Here is a 17601-nt window from a genome sequence, read left to right on the forward strand (position 1 = left end):
AGCTTTTTATATTTCTTTCTTATGCCAATTGTTTAGATTTTTTGTGGTGCCTCCTCCTTTCAAATGTAAATATTAATATTAATGTGTCTGTCACAGATAAGGTAAGACTAGAGTGGCCAGGTTGCTGAGATACCACACATAAGACATTTTATTTAAAAAGTTTGTTCAATGATGCATTCTGCTTTAGGCAAAGTTGAGAATCATGATTCTTAAATAATAATAGTGATAGTGGTCATGGTGATGATAATGGTTATTAGGATGATATGGATAGTGGTGGTGGGGATGATGGAGGTGGTGTTCAAGATGATAGTGGTGTATTTGGTGGTGATGATGATGGTGGTGGAGTTAGTGGTGATGATGATGGCGATGGTGGTGGTAGAGTTGTTGTTATGATGATGATGATGATGATGATAGTGGTGGTGGTAGAGTTCTTGGTGGTGATGATGATGGTGGTGGAGTTGGTGGTGATGATGATGGTGATGGAGTTGGTGGTGATGATGATGATGGTGGTGGTGGTAGAGTTGTTGGTGATGATGATGATGATAGTGGTGGTGGTAGAGTTCTTGGTGGTGATGATGATGGTGGTGGTGGTGGTAGAGTTGTTGGTGATAATGGTGGTGGTAGTAGAGTTGTTGTTGGTGATGATGATGGTGGTGTTGGTGGTGATGTTGATGGTGGTGGAGAGGGTAGTTATGATGATATTGGTGGTCGCGATATTGATAATCATAGTGTTGGTGATGATTATTATAGTGGTGGTGGTGGTGCTGCTGCTGATGATGATAGTGATGGTGGTAATGATGATGATGGTGGTGGTAATGATACTGATAGTGGTTGTGGTAGTGATAATGGTGGTAGTGTTGATGATCATAGTGGTGGTGGAGTTGGTGGTGGTGATGATGAATGATAGTGGTGGTAGAGTTGTTGATCATTATGGTGATGGAGATAATAGTTATGATTATGTTGTTGCTGGTGATGTTGATGATTATAGTGTTGGTGCTAATCATAGTGATTTTAATAATGATGATGATGATTAGGAAGAGTAAGAGGGCTGTTTGGTCCGTTGTAGTCCCTTACACACTCCCAGGGTGCCGCCAGCATGCAAGCAAGCCAAGCCCCCGCTTGGGGCCTCACACTGCGGGGGGCCTCGCTCTGCTGCTGGCGGCGGGCGTGCGGGCACCAGGCGGAGCGGCGGGGAGAGAGAAGTTTCAACTTACCTTCCTCGATCCTGCCAGTTTCTATGTACTTCCTGTCCCGGCGTCTGTCACTATGGTAACAGCACCCCCTGTGATGATGTAACTGCATGTCATCACGGGGGGAGCTCTTACAATGTGTCGCGCGCCGGGAGAGGCTGAAGATAGAAGCTGCATGCCGGATCCAGGCAGGTAAGTGGAGCCATTTTTTTCCTCGCTCCCGCCGCCGTTGCGCCCACACTCTATTGGCTATTAAGGGGGGGGGGGGGGGATCTACCTATCTAACCTATACTGGGGGACATATACCTATCTAACCTATACTGGCGAACATATACCTATCTAACTTATTCTTGGGGACATATACCTATCTAACCTATACTTGGGAACATATACCTATCTAACTTATACTGGGGGCCATATACCTATCTAACCTATACTGGGGGCAAGTACCAATCTAATCTATACTGGGGCAAATACATATCTAACCTATACTGGGGGACATATACCTATCTAACCTATACTGGGGGCATATACCTATCTAACCTATACTGGGGGCATATACCAATCTAATCTATACTGGGGGCATATACCTATCTAACCTATACTGAGGGCATATACCAATCTAACCTATACTGGGGGACATATACCTATCTAACCTATACTGGGGGCATATACCTATCTAACCTATACTGGGGGCATATACCAATCTAACCTATACTGGGGGACATATACCTATCTAACCTATACTGAGGGACATATACCTATCTAACCTATACTGGGGGACATATACCTATCTAACCTATACTGGGGGCATATACCAATCTAATCTATACTGGGGGCATATACCTATCTAACCCATACTGGGGCCAATATACTGGCTACCTATATTGGAGGCACCTACCTATCTAACCTATACGGGGGCACCAACCTATCTAACCTATATGGGGGCACCTACCTATCTTACCTATACTGGGGGCAACTATATGAGCTACCTATACTGGGGGAGACCTATAGCTGGCTACCTATAATGCGGGCACCTATACCGGTCTCTACGTTGGGGGCGCATTTTACACCCTTGCCGCAATTTAGCCTAGAAACTGCTAGCATTTGGCTCCACCCACATCATGTTTTGGTCACGCCCATTTTTCCACTTTGTTTTAGGGTGTGGCTATCTATTTTTTAGAATCATGCATGAGGGCCTCAAGTTATGGACTGCTTGAGGCCACCAAAACCTTAGCTGCACCCCTGCACACTCCTTGGAGTTCTGGTTCAGCATGAGCTTACTGGGCAATCTGCAACTCTGTGTTTCAAGTCCTACCTCATAGAGCCACATTAATCCATGCCATGCACTGATCAGGACCAACCAATCTGAAACAGTCGGTATGCATGTTGGATTATTGTGGCTCCATACAATTAACAAGCTGAAACATCATTGCATTCCAGCTGTTCTGGAGGTGTGGTTAACTTTCAGGGATAACAAAGGGACAGTTTGTATATTCAGCAGTGATGTATTCTGGGACACCTTATATGCTCACTCCAACCGGAATAATCCGATTACCTTCTGTTTTGCGATAACTATAATGGTGATGGTATTAATGATGAAAATAGTGGTCGTGGTAATGAGGGTGGCAGTGTTGATGATGATGGTGGGGTTGATAGTGATGCACAGTAGTTCAGGGGAAGTAGAGTGCTGCTGCTTACCACCGTCAGAACAGTCCTTGTGGAGGAAGCTAGAAACCTCAAACTAGAACCCAAGAACTATGAGTCACAAGAGACTCTGTAGATACCTACAATAAATGTCTACCAAGTGACTCGTTTTTCTAGTGTGCTGTGATTGCTACCATTAACATGGATTTGCCACACTTGAAAGAAAATAGAACTTCAGTTCTAGAACTACAAATATTATGTGGAAAATACAAAATGACTTGACATGCGTACAAAAGGGAAACCATGAAATCAAATCACTTCATGAGCTCAGAACCTGAGGTGAGGAGACCACAAGATGCAGTGGCACCCACAAGAGCAGTGAAAAGCTTTGTCACAAGTTAACTAAAAAGGGGCTCATCTTCTTTACCTCCAGAGCAGTGTTGCTTGGGAATTTTCGCCCAAGTCATTTTCGCATCGAAAATCCAATTTTTGAATTCGGCGAATTTTCGCGAAAATCTTCAGAAATATACGCGTTTTCGACCAGCATCGAAAATTGAAGAAACTTCACTGTATGCGGACGCTTATGCCCCTATGCGGAAAAATGTCCGCAATAATCCGCAAGAAACTTCGCTGTATACGGACGCTTATGCCCCTATGCGGAAAAATGTCCGCAATAATCCGCAAGAAACTTCGGTGTATGCGGACGCTTATGCCCTTATGTGGAAAAATGTCAACTACGTGGAAATACGTACGCGATGAACTACACATTTAACGCAAAAATACGGGCATTAGGCGAAAATGAATGCAAAAATATTCCATCGAAAATTCGCCTGTTGAAACGAAATTAGTGCTTTTTTCGGCGAAAATTCGGCGAAAATTATTTTTTGCATTTTCGCTCATCACTACTTCAGAGGAGGTGGAACAAATAAAATGGGATGCACTTACATGGAATCTTTAAATCCCTTTAATAATAAGGGTGCCATAAAATATCCATTCCCAATCGGATAAATAGGTAAAGGGACAATTATTTCCCCTCACCCAATTGTCATAAAGAGTTCACAAAGTTTTTCATTAAATACATTTTTGTAATTCTTTTCTTAACATGTTACCTTTTTTCTTCAGCTGTAACTATTTTGCTATTTTGCTGCTCCTCCATCATTTCCTTTAGTTACTCACCACTACCAGAGATGGAACTTTAGCATCTGATTAACTGAATTTCCCACCAGGCCTTGATGAGAATCCTTTGTAACAAATTCAAGTCTACCCTGGAAGGGGATTCAAATTAGCTCCGCTGAGGCTTATATGAGTTTTGTGCCCAGAAACCCTATCATTGTGGACCCATGGGAGGCCCGTTATCACCCTTCCTGTCTGACCACTAGAGGTAGTGGCTTATCCTTCACATTGGAGAAGGGTACGTTGCACAAGGCCAGAGTATTTTCTTCTCTTTTCCACCTACTAAGTTAGAATTATATTCCTAGGTTTGTAAAAGGACAGGGAACTATGATCCATGCATGAAGAAAAAAAGGTTTCGCCATCTACTTAGAAAAAGGGTTCTTTACAGTAAAGGTAGCCATCTAGCAATGTATTGGCAGATTCGACCAAGAGACAAATCTCTCTCTAATCGAATCTGATAAGACAGAGATCTGTCAGCTGCCCATAGACCACAGGCTAATTCCCAATCAAATTAATTCTGAAATTGATCCGGATTTGGCCTTGTGCGCCACATCCATCCACCTTGCTGCCCCACGCTGTCATCTAATGAAAAATGTCCCCCTGGTGCCCAGTGTAAAGTATACATCACCTGTCGGTGGCCTCCGCTTGTCCTCTGCTGCTTCTGGGATTCCCCCTCTGCATATACGCATGCCCCACGTGGTTTCCTAGTAAGAGCGCGCGTGGGTGACTTCTAGGAAACCACGTGGGGCGCGCCTGTATGGGCAGCGGAGGGACAAGCGCAGGCAATGGACAGGTAATGTATACTTTGCACGGAGCACCGGGGGGGGGGGGGGGACATTTTTCTTTAGTGGGGACAGCTCCGGGGGTTTTGTCGCGTTCGTCGCGAAACTGCACGCCGTACCTGCCGCACACCTGATCGAGCAAGTTGGCCCAAGTTGGCCCAACATCTTGCAGCATTCGCAATCGACATGACCAATTTTGGGCCAAAAATTGGTCGCAATGTCTGTAGTGGCATGCACTTGGCAGCACCGATTTTTATTCAATTTGATTATAATAATTGAATCGGACGGTCGATCGGCTGCCAAGTCACCTGATGTATGTCCACCTTTAGAGCGATTGAATATAAAATACTTTACCAAGTAGTTATGCAGAATCCGGTATCTCAATTTAAAGAGGGCTGGGATGCTTTCTTTGCATTGAAGGACCTCCGTGGTTAAAATTACAAACGTTGATCCAGAGATTTTATCTGGCTGCTATCTTGAGTCAGGAAGCATTTGTTTTCCCCTTTTCGGATGAATTGTCCCAAGTATTGTGAGGATTTCTCTTTCCTCTGGAACAACTGGGATATGAGAGGGTGCATGATAGTGTTATTCAAATTATTCGTAATATTTTATTTTTATTTCCTGGTTGAATTTGATGGAGGGAAGTGTTTTTTTTAACAGAACCACTGTGTAACTGGGTAAGGTACCCCCTAACATTACATTCCCTGTCAGCCAAGGCCTGATTTATACTTTTTGTGCCCCTAGGCCATGTACAGTATGTTGTGGATCACCTGTCCGTGCAGCAGTGCCCCTCCCTTTCTATGTGCAGCCCCCATGTTTATGTACTGCAGCCCCTTTCTTTCATGAACAGCTACCTTGAGCATCATCAGGGCCGTGCAGAGGATTCTGAAGGAGGGGTGCTCAAATTTTAAAAAGGGGCCCTAATCGATAAATCGTGCTAAATTGTGTATGTAATACCCCTTCTCCAGAAAGCACTAGGCAGTCTTAACCCCCCCCCCCCCACCACCACCACACACACACACACACACACACACCTTTATAGAAGTATCAGGCAGATTTTGTGTCTTTTTCCAACCAACTTCTTTGGTGCCACCACCCTCAAATCAGCAGTCATAGGTGCGCACTATTAGAGTGGGCACAGTGGAGCCTGATGTAGGCATGGATTCACCTTTCATTACTGGGACCTCTGTCCCTCTAGATCAGCACCCAAGCTTCTTTTCAGGCAAAGAAGCAGTGGTTGCCAATATGCAGTGGTTGCTAAGCATTAGTAGATGCAAAACTGCAGTAAGTGCCAAGGTGCAGTGGGTGCCCAGATGCAGTGGGTGGTAAGACGCAAAGGTCCAGTTTGTGCTAATTTGCAGTGGGTGCCGATGTGCCAAAGTACAGTCCGTGTCAAGCTGCTGTGGGTACCAAGGTCCAGTTTGTATTGGGTGTTTATTTGCAGTCAGAGCCGGGACAAGGTCCTCCAGCACCCAAGGCTGAGACACCAAAGTGCGCCCCTCCATCCCTGCCACCCAGCCTTCACACACTGATTGCTATTAGACTAAGAGGCGCCACAGGGCCCACAACCTCCCCAACACCTTAATATCTAGTTATCTGGCTTGCAGTCACTGCCATGTATCCCTTTTTCTTATTTCTTTCTGCTTCAAACACAATTAGGAATGACAGCTGAATGAATTCTGCGCCCCCTCCTACACTGCGCCCTGAGGCTGGAGCCTCTTCAGCCTATGCCTCGGCCCGGCCCTGTTTGCAGTGGGTGCTATGCAGTATTGGGTGCTGAATGAGTAGCAGAAGGCGATAAACAATAGTGGGTGCCATGTGAGTGCTAATTGATACAGGGAGCCATGTGAGTGTTGGACATGAGTGAGTAGGTGTTATGATCGCTTTTGCAGCGTTTACTGCTGACTGCAGTGGTATTGCAAACCAAGCAGTTCTAATGTCATTACATGCATTTGCTTGCATAGTTTGGTTTGCACTTAAACTAGTTGCTGATTCCATCTGCAGTCGCTCTGAAGTTTATGACAGTTTAATATGCTTTTGTGTAAACAAACATTGTCTGCTGCAGTGGAGGGGCGGTCCCTTTCCTGCAGGCTGCATATCATTGTCTGCCTTTTCCTGCTATCAGCCTGTGATTAATTACCATTCACTTGTGTGGGAATCTGCAGGTCTGCTCCCATTGGATGACCTCAGTATAAAGAACTGCTTCCTGCAATGCCTCATGGGCTATCATAGTCTCAGATTGTATCTGTTACTCTGCTCGTGCCCCACCTCGTTCCTGGTCCGTGTGGACTGCGCTGACTCCTGCGAAGGGGTCAGCGAGTCCTCCTAGTTCTGCTCTTGTTCTAGAAGTTGCTACTTGCTTGTCTTGTGTCATATATTGGTTCATCGCCAATATATACGCATACTTGCGCATTTTGTTATTTTCCTTGTATTCGTGTTACGTTAATATATCAGTGTCGCTGATATATACGTACACGAACTGTTTATTTCCTGTGTTCAGTTAGTCAGTTTTCCAGCACGTTTTGGTAGTTTGCGCGTACCGTGAACACCCGTGCTGAGCTAGTTATCCTGTTCCTGGTTCTGTTTGTGGATTGCGTTCATCTCTGCGAAGAGATAGCGAATCCTTCTGAGTCCTGTTCCCTGTATTACTCCAGTCTTAGTCAGCGTTCCTGCTTATGTCATATATCGGTTCATTGCCGATATATACATATGTTAGTCAGACCTTACAAAGAGTTTCATTGATAGCTGTAATTGTAATACGCTAGGAAAACATACTTATTGTATATTTATCTGTGTTACGTTCATCTGTCTCGATCTTGCTATTTTCTGACTATTCTGTCCTGTCTTTGTGAGGCACGCCATCGCCGCAACGCATTGGCTGCCTCATTCCAGTCTGTCTGGTTTTGGACGCTTGCTGTCGCTAAGTAGCCGCTAGCTAGCAAGCGTTCATTCTGTCTACTTATTCTGATCTCCTCAGTCCTGGTTAATGCGCTCAGCGCTACTTTGCGCTGAGACGTTATTACGAAAGTGTTGTTTGTGGCTGTTCGGATCTGCACCGGCTCTGTGCGCCACAATCTCCTATTGGAGTCAGTCCTCTCCTCCACTAAACTGGGGATATCCTGATCCCTTGTGCTGGTGTGTGTACCTCCTTCACGTCAGCTTATGTGTTGTATGCTGACTGTGGAGATTACACCTCCAAGCTTGTAACAAGCCAAAAGAATGGACAAGCACCATCACTAATGCAGAGTAAAAAGGCTGATAAGTGAGCAAAAATGTCTTAAATAATTGAAATTAGCTGTGTGCAGAAAGGGCCAATGAACACTGTATCCTGAACAAAAGAGAAAGAATGGACCCTATAATGACCGCACCACAAGAATTATAGGAAAATACAAAATCGCCTTTATTGAACCATACAATGATTAAAACCATAAAACAATAGCACAATGTGATCTGCCCTCAATGGTCAATAGTATGAATATATACATGAAATATGAATACATAAATAAATAAATGACGTCCAGCTGGCAGCACCAGTAAACAATAAGTGAGTAATGGGAGAGAGGGACAATGGATGACCCAGTGGGAGGGATGGGGTATGGCCGGAGCCTGGCAGCAAAATGGGACCAATGTGACAGATGGATGTGGATGGGATGAATGACGGGTGTCCCTGTCGAGGGATGTGGCCCAAAGGTGAGTGATGAATGGTGGACACAGACAGGCAAGAAGGAAATAAGGTGAACGGTGCTCAGAAGAAATTAAAGCTGTCCACTGAGATAGGTGGTAAAGCGTGCAGTCTGGAGCAACTATGATGATGGGAACTGGTGAAACAAAACAGTGAACCCCGAGAATAGGAGTTCGGAGTGGTGGAAGTGCACAGGCGAAGGAGCTTACCGGTGGATCTGGACGAGAGGGCGTGCGTGCAGGCTCCTGCACGCACGCCCTCTCGTCCAGATCCACCGGTAAGCTCCTTCGCCTGTGCACTTCCACCACTCCGAACTCCTATTCTCGGGGTTCACTGTTTTGTTTCACCAGTTCCCATCATCATAGTTGCTCCAGACTGCACGCTTTACCACCTATCTCAGTGGACAGCTTTAATTTCTTCTGAGCACCGTTCACCTTATTTCCTTCTTGCCTGTCTGTGTCCACCATTCATCACTCACCTTTGGGCCACATCCCTCGACAGGGACACCCGTCATTCATCCCATCCACATCCATCTGTCACATTGGTCCCATTTTGCTGCCAGGCTCCGGCCATACCCCATCCCTCCCACTGGGTCATCCATTGTCCCTCTCTCCCATTACTCACTTATTGTTTACTGGTGCTGCCAGCTGGACGTCATTTATTTATTTATGTATTCATATTTCATGTATATATTCATACTATTGACCATTGAGGGCAGATCACATTGTGCTATTGTTTTATGGTTTTAATCATTGTATGGTTCAATAAAGGCGATTTTGTATTTTCCTATAATTCTTGTGGTGCGGTCATTATAGGGTCCATTCTTTCTCTTTTGTTCAGGATACACCTCCAAGCTTAACATTATGATAGCCCCATTACCAATCCCCATTGTGGGGGGGGTTCCCAGCAAAAATGACACTGTTTGTTATGGTTCCTGTTCCTTTAAGAAATTTGAGAAGCTCAATTCTGAAACAGAAAATGAGTTTTTTTCTGAATGTGCCAGGTTCCTGGCCAATCCTGAGCTCCAGGCTACTCCTGTTTCAACGTGGGCCCCCCAGCTAGTTTATGTTTTATTTAAGGGAAGATTGTTTCAGTGGGCCTACGATGTCTTGGATCATACCAATTTAAAAGAAAGACCACTGGAATTTCTAGCGTTTGTGATCCATAACTGGCTGCGCAAAACCGATTTGCCTAGCCCTTTTGATAAGCTCCTGGCAGCTTGTCAATCAGCTGCTCCTTCTACTGCCTACAAAAATAATCAGCAAGCAGATAATTGTTCTGATAACTTTTCTTCTGCTAAGGCAGCAGGGTCTAAAGCCAAACGTAAACGCTCCAAAAGAAAAGCGTTACAATCAGCGGAGTCGTTGCCCTTAGCGACTGCGCATCAGATCTGTAACGAGACTCCACCATTAGCAGATAATGAAATTCAGTCACCATTCAGGGGAGTCAAATGGACCTATGAAACTACTAATGAACTTTAATTGCTAGCCAGGGAAAATAAAGGTTCTTGTTTAAATGAATTATCTGAATATGATTATGAAGATATATTACAGAGTATTGAACAGATCAATTTATTCGTGCAGCAAGGGAAATTTGCATACACTACAGTTCAATACTTGCTACAGGTACTGGAGATCCTTAGGAATAAGAAATCGGCCAATCACCTGCTAAATAACCCAATTGTTTCTGCCACTAACACATTTGCAAACTATGATCAGCTGGAATGCTCAGCTGTTAAATATGCATGGGATCCTCCATTTGAGAAAGGAGAGATGGAAGCCCTGGTCTATGAATGGAAGAAAGATGCAAGTTCATTTTGTCAGTTTTACAGTGCAAAAAGTGAATTAGTATTGAATGCATGCATTAAGTCTGCCTATAACCTAATAAAAACTGGTGTGTGTGGGTATGACTTTGTGGCTCCATTGATCGATGTGTGGAGAATGATTCTGGACGATTTTTATGCGATTCAATCAGTTGATACCAGGGAAGACACACTGTCAAGTGGAGATTGTTCCACTTCCTCAGTTCCTGAGGACTCGCCTGCTTCAGCACCTTTGGCTAATTCAGCGAGTGATTCAGAGCTCCTTTTGTGTGAAATCGAAGTTCCTGTAATTCCACCCTGTACCATGGATAACTCAGTGTTACTTCCCAGTAAGACAGAAATTACTAATACTTCCTTAATCTTGCCCTGCACAAATTTCTCAGCAGAGGACCCAGAGGTCCTGCTGACTTCTGAGTCCAGCCTAGCCAGTACTCATGAATCTTTGTTCAGTGAAACAGACACCAGAAAAATCTTACCTGTCTCTGCAAACACTTCTGCAGAAATTACCTGTGTTAATAAAGTTCAACTCCTGTCTGATCCAGCAGATGCCAATAGATGCACTACATCAGTTTCTGAGTCCCAGCAATCCTGTCCAGAAATCTCAGAACCCCAGCATCTGAATTTTCCAATTTCACAATTGAATGGTGATTTAGATGCGCAAACATTGTGTTTTGATCTTCCTGTTTCTACACCTCACTCTAGTTTCATGAATAACTCAGAGCGTCTGCTATGTGAGTCCGAAATCGCAGAATTATTACCGTGTTCAGAAAATGTTCCAGTGAACTTGCCCTGTACCATGAATTGTGCAGTAGATCTCTCCAATGAAACTCAGGTCACAGAATCATTATGCTGTCCAGCAGGTGCTTCCATGGTTTTGCCCTGCAGTGTGGACTGTTCGGTGATCCTGTCCAGTGAAGCTGTGGTCACAGAGTCTTATGCTTCACCTAGTACTTTGGATACTTCAAACCCTCTAGCAGAACAGTCTGAGGCACTGCTTACCTCAGTTGGTGTTGCAGTAATATTCACTTGTCTAGCAGCTGTTTTGGAATTACAGTCTGCTCTAATAAAGCTTGATGAATTTCTGCCCAGCGAAGCAGAAGCCATTGAAATATTGTCCTTGTCAGCAAGTGTGTTAGATACCTTGCCCTGTACACAGTCTGATTTAACCAATGTTGTTGAGTCCCTCTCCAGTGTTGTAACAGCCGAGGAACTCCAGCCCTGTCCTCTGAATGTTTCAAAAGTCTTGCCCTGTAACATGGATAATTCTGACTCGCTGGAAAAAATAATAGAAATCTCAGAATTTCAGTCCGGGTTAATGAGTGTTTCTGAAACCCAGCCCTGTATCCTGGAAAATTCTGGTTCTCTGGCCGGTGTGGCAGAAGTTCCAGAGCCCCCTTCCTGTCCAGTGAGTTACTCAGTTTTGCCTAGTTCAGTGGGGATTGCTGCAATATTGACTTGTTTTGCAGCCCTTCATGAGCTCCAGTCCAGTGTATTTGATGAGTCTCTGTCTAGTCCAGAAGAAGCTATGGGAACCCTGTCTAGTTCAGTGCATACATCAGAAGATTTGCCCTGTCTTGTAAATGCCCCTGAACATGATTTGTTAATAACCCTGCTGGAATCAGCGACATCTAAGTCTGATCCTGCAGTTTTTAGTGAGAATCCAGTAACTATGAAGTCTAGTCATGATGAATTTTTTTTGCCCAGTTCTGGTTTCGGTCCTGTCTTGACTGACTTTGAGGTTCGCAGTTCCTTGACATGCCCAGAGGTTTCTCTTGTGCCGGTGTGCCCAGATGTGCTTCGTATGCCAGACTGCCCAGATGTGTCTGTGTTAGCGTGCTCACGTGCTTCCCTAGTGGAGACATGTTCTGATGTTGCCGGTTGGCCTGCATGCCCGGAGATGGTTCTGGTCCCTAAAAGCCCTGATCTTGATGTTTGTCCTTGTGACCCTGACTCTGGAGTTGCCCTGGGTTCCATAGGGGTTCTTGATAGTTCTCCATGTGAGCCTAAGGGGCGTTCTGACCACAAATGGGCGAACACCTGGATGTTCGGGTTCGGGAAAGTTCGCCGAACATGGCCGAGATGTTCGGCATGTTCGGGCCGAACCCCGAACTTCCCGAACATCCCTATTTTGGGGGCCCTATGGGGTCGCAGGCATAAGGGGGGAGCATGCCCCGATCGCGGGGGGGGTCGGAAATTCCCCCCACCCCCTCCGCTAGCGCTCCCCCCTCTGCCCGCTTCCCCATTCAAAAGTTTCAAGAAGTACCTGTATAGCGGATGGCCTGGCAGTGGGCGGCACTGTGGAGTGAGGAGGAGGAGGAGTCCGGAGAGTGACGAGTTGAGGGAGGCCGGGCAGCGGGCGTGAGGTCAGCGAAAGGGCGGAACTTCCGCCCTTTCTCTGACCTCACGCCCGCTGCCCGGCCTCCCTCAACTCGTCACTCTCCGGACTCCTCCTCCTCCTCACTCCACAGTGCCGCCCACTGCCAGGCCATCCGCTATACAGGTACTTCTTGAAACTTTTGAATGGGGAAGCGGGCAGAGGGGGGAGCGCTAGCGGAGGGGGTGGGGGGAATTTCCGACCCCCCCCGCGATCGGGGAATGCTCCCCCCTTATGCCTGCGACCCCATAGGGGGGCCGTATTGCGGCCTGTTCGGCCGAACAGGGCCCTGTTCGCCCGAACAGGGGCCCTGTTCGGCCCTGTTCGGGGGCATACAGAAGTTCGGGGCGAACCCGAACTTAAAAGGCCGAACACCATGAGGTGTTCGGCCGAACTCGAACATCACCCGAACAGGGTGATGTTCTGCAGAACCCGAACAGTGGCGAACACTGTTCGCCCAACACTAGTTCTGACCTGTGGGGATCTCTTTGGAGCTTCCAAGTGTTCTGGGAGATCTCTGAGGAAACTTGTCCTGGTACCTTGGACTGGTTCAACAGTGGGTTTTGTGTTGGTAAGGACAGTTCCGGTGGGCATTGCAAAGGCTTTGGCGTTTTTGGACAGTCCTTGGAAGGCGGTGGGTATCGCGCAGAGAGTTTCTTGGGGTTGTTTTCTGGAAGTCGTGGTTCTGATGGGTGTCACACTGAGGCTTGTAGTGCTGACGGGCATGGTTCGGTAGGTTCTGGTTCCAATTGGTCTAGTTTTGGTGAGACTGATTCGGGAATTTGGTTTTGTCGGACGGATCCGACCTTCATGAATTTTCAGTCAGATCAGTTTGCTGGATTTCCCACTTCTGATTTTTTGGTTTGGGTGGTTCAGGAGAAATATGTCAGTTTTCATAGGCGTCCAGAGGCCGCGTTTAAGGGAGGGGGTACTGTTATGATCGCTTTTGCAGCGTTTACTGCTGACTGCAGTGGTATTGCAAACCAAGCAGTTCTAATGTCATTACATGCATTTGCTTGCATAGTTTGGTTTGCACTTAAACTAGTTGCTGATTCCATCTGCAGTCGCTCTGAAGTTTATGACAGTTTAATATGCTTTTGTGTAAACAAACATTGTCTGCTGCAGTGGAGGGGCGGTCCCTTTCCTGCAGGCTGCATATCATTGTCTGCCTTTTCCTGCTATCAGCCTGTGATTAATTACCATTCACTTGTGTGGGAATCTGCAGGTCTGCTCCCATTGGATGACCTCAGTATAAAGAACTGCTTCCTGCAATGCCTCATGGGCTATCATAGTCTCAGATTGTATCTGTTACTCTGCTCGTGCCCCACCTCGTTCCTGGTCCGTGTGGACTGCGCTGACTCCTGCGAAGGGGTCAGCGAGTCCTCCTAGTTCTGCTCTTGTTCTAGAAGTTGCTACTTGCTTGTCTTGTGTCATATATTGGTTCATCGCCAATATATACGCATACTTGCGCATTTTGTTATTTTCCTTGTATTCGTGTTACGTTAATATATCAGTGTCGCTGATATATACGTACACGAACTGTTTATTTCCTGTGTTCAGTTAGTCAGTTTTCCAGCACGTTTTGGTAGTTTGCGCGTACCGTGAACACCCGTGCTGAGCTAGTTATCCTGTTCCTGGTTCTGTTTGTGGATTGCGTTCATCTCTGCGAAGAGATAGCGAATCCTTCTGAGTCCTGTTCCCTGTATTACTCCAGTCTTAGTCAGCGTTCCTGCTTATGTCATATATCGGTTCATTGCCGATATATACATATGTTAGTCAGACCTTACAAAGAGTTTCATTGATAGCTGTAATTGTAATACGCTAGGAAAACATACTTATTGTATATTTATCTGTGTTACGTTCATCTGTCTCGATCTTGCTATTTTCTGACTATTCTGTCCTGTCTTTGTGAGGCACGCCATCGCCGCAACGCATTGGCTGCCTCATTCCAGTCTGTCTGGTTTTGGACGCTTGCTGTCGCTAAGTAGCCGCTAGCTAGCAAGCGTTCATTCTGTCTACTTATTCTGATCTCCTCAGTCCTGGTTAATGCGCTCAGCGCTACTTTGCGCTGAGACGTTATTACGAAAGTGTTGTTTGTGGCTGTTCGGATCTGCACCGGCTCTGTGCGCCACAATCTCCTATTGGAGTCAGTCCTCTCCTCCACTAAACTGGGAATATCCTGATCCCTTGTGCTGGTGTGTGTACCTCCTTCACGTCAGCTTATGTGTTGTATGCTGACTGTGGAGATTACACCTCCAAGCTTAACAGTAGGTAGTGCCATGTGTGGTCTGGATGTGTGCCATAGGAGAGTACTGAGTCTCATATGGGTTCAGACCAAGGGTGGGTACTGGTTACTATTTGAGTGCTGGCCATGGATGGGTACTAGGTGCATATAATGGCTTTGGAACTTTGTGCTGTGTGAGTACTGTGCCATGTGGGTGTTGATTATGGGGGTTATAGGGTGTCATGTGGGTCTTAGGTGCAAATACTGAGTGCCAAGTGGGTACTGGGAGCAAGTACATGGTAACATCTGGGTAATGGGTGCTGGCTAGTGGGGTATTTGTTGTCATGTGGGTGCTAAATGCAGAAGCTCAGTGCCATGTGGGTTCTGGGTGCTGGCGCAGGGTGTCATGTGCATTCTGGCTGTATGGGTTGGTGTCAAGCATCATGTAGGTGTTGATTGCAGTTACTCAAGCCCTTGTGAGTTCTGGGTGCAAGTACTGGATGTCATATGTGAGTGTTTGGTGTTTGTGCTGGGCACCAAGTGGAGGCTTAGTGCAACTGGAACTACTGCAGATGAAACATGTGGGTGTTGGGTGCAGGTACATTGGTGTGAATACTTGGTGCATTGCCTGCACTAGGTGCTAGCTATGGGTGGGCATCGTGTGTCATGTGGATTCTGAGTGCAGGTACTTTGGGTGCTAGTACTGGTTTATGTGAGTTCAGATAATGTGCAAGTACTGTGCCAAGTGGGTGTGAGTACTGGGTGCCAGCTATAGGGTGAATGATGCAAGTACTAAGTGCCATATGGAGGTCGGATATAAGTATTAGGTGAAAGTTGCTTGGTGCAAGTACTGGGTGCTTGCTATAGTGGGGGTTACTGGTTGAGTGTAATGTGGGTGCTAAATATTGGTGGGATTGCGGTGGGTGCAGGGAGTGGGAGGTCACTGTGGGTACTGCTATGAATAGCATAGTTGCTGCTAGGAGAGATAGAGGTCAGTGTGGTTGCTGGGGGAGGTAGAGGTCAGTGTGGGTGCTGGTGGAAGGGTAGGTCACTGTGGGTTCTGTGGAAGGAAGAGGTCAGTATGAGTGTTGGAGGAAGGGGAGGTCACTGTGGGTGCTGGGAGAGGTCATTGTAGTTATTGGAGAAGGGAGTAGTTGTGGGTGCTGTGTGTTGGGAGAGATCAGTGTGGGCGCTGCTTTTGGGATCGGAGGTCCCTGTAAGTGCTGTAGGGGACAGGAGGGTAGCCTCTGGGGGGGGGGGGGGGAAGACCACTGTGGGTGCTGGGGGAAGGATAGGTCAGTGTGGGTGCTGGGGTAGGCAGGATCACTGCTAGAGCTGGGGAGGGAGAGGTGATTGTGGGTGGTAGGTGAAGGGAGAGGTCACTGTGGGAGGGAGAGGTCACTGTGGGTGCTAGGTGGAGGGAGAGGTCACTGTGGGAGGGAGAGGTCACTGTGGGTGCTGGGGGAGGGAGAGGTCACTGTGGGTGCTAGGTGGAAGGAGAGGTCACTGTGGGTGCTAGGTGGATGGAGAGGTCACTGTGGGAGGGAGTGGTCACTGTGGGTGCTGGTGGAGGGAGAGGTCACTGTGGGTGCTAGGTGGATGGAGAGGTCACTGTGGGTGCTGGTGGAGGGAGAGGTCACTGTGGGTGCTAGACGCAGGGAGAGGTCACTGTGGGTGCTAGGTGGAGGCAGAGGTCACTGTGGGTGCTGGTGGAGGGAGAGGTCACTGTGGGTGCTAGGCGCAGGGAGAGGTCAATGTGGGTGCTAGGTGGAGGGAGAGGTCACTGTGGGAGGGAGAGGTCACTGTGGGTGCTGGTGGAGGGAGAGGTCACTGTGGGTGCTAGGTGGAGGGAGAGGTCACTGTGGGTGCTAGGTGGAGGGAGAGGTCACTGTGGCAGGGAGAGGTCACTGTGGGAGGGAGAGGTCACTGTGGGAGGGAGAGGTCACTGTGGGTGCTGGTGGAGGGAGAGGTCACTGTGGGTGCTAGGTGCAGGGAGAGGTCACTGTGGGTGCTAGGTGGAGGAAGAGGTCACTGTGGGTGCTAGGTGGAGGGAGAGGTCACTGTGGGAGGGAGAGGTCACTGTGGGTGCTGGGGGAGGGAGAGGTCACTGTGGGTGCTAGGTGGAAGGAGAGGTCACTGTGGGTGCTAGGTGGATGGAGAGGTCACTGTGGGAGAGAGTGGTCACTGTGGGTGCTGGTGGAGGGAGAGGTCACTGTGGGTGCTAGGTGGATGGAGAGGTCACTGTGGGTGCTGGTGGAGGGAGAGGTCACTGTGGGTGCTAGGTGCAGGGAGAGGTCACTGTGGGTGCTAGGTGGAGGCGAGGTCACTGTGGGTGCTGGTGGAGGGAGAGGTCACTGTGGGTGCTAGGCACAGGGAGAGGTCACTGTGGGTGCTAGGTGGAGGGAGAGGTCACTGTGGGAGGGAGAGGTCACTGTGGGTGCTGGTGGAGGGAGAGGTCACTGTGGGTGCTAGGTGGAGGGAGAGGTCACTGTGGGTGCTGGGGAAGGAGATGTCACTGTGGGTGCTAGGTGAAGGGAGAGGTCACTGTGGGAGGGAGAGGTCACTGTGGGTGCTGGTGGAGGGAGAGGTCACTGTGGGTGCTAGGTGCAGGGAGAGGTCACTGTGGGTGCTAGGTGGAGGGAGATGTCACTGTGGGTGCTAGGTGGAGGGAGAGGTCACTGTGGGTGCTAGGTGGAGGGAGAGGTCA

The 17601-nt window shown here is 47.6% G+C and overlaps 1 protein-coding gene across 1 annotated transcript; it reads right to left on the reverse strand.

Moving 5' to 3' along the window:
• Window positions 1-298: 298 nt before the first annotated feature.
• On the reverse strand, window positions 299-868 carry LOC137556347 (uncharacterized). Its single transcript, XM_068271628.1, has one exon. The coding sequence runs from the start codon at window positions 866-868 to the stop codon at window positions 299-301; it is 570 nt and encodes a 189-aa protein (XP_068127729.1).
• Between the last annotated feature and the right edge of the window lie 16733 nt (window positions 869-17601).

This window comes from Hyperolius riggenbachi, chromosome 1 (assembly GCF_040937935.1).
Source record: "Hyperolius riggenbachi isolate aHypRig1 chromosome 1, aHypRig1.pri, whole genome shotgun sequence".
Lineage (NCBI taxonomy): Eukaryota > Metazoa > Chordata > Amphibia > Anura > Hyperoliidae > Hyperolius > Hyperolius riggenbachi.

Bases quoted from the DNA above. Each gene is read 5' to 3' on its own strand.
- LOC137556347 (XM_068271628.1), bottom strand. From the start codon at position 868: ATGATCATCAACACTACCACCATTATCACTACCACAACCACTATCAGT.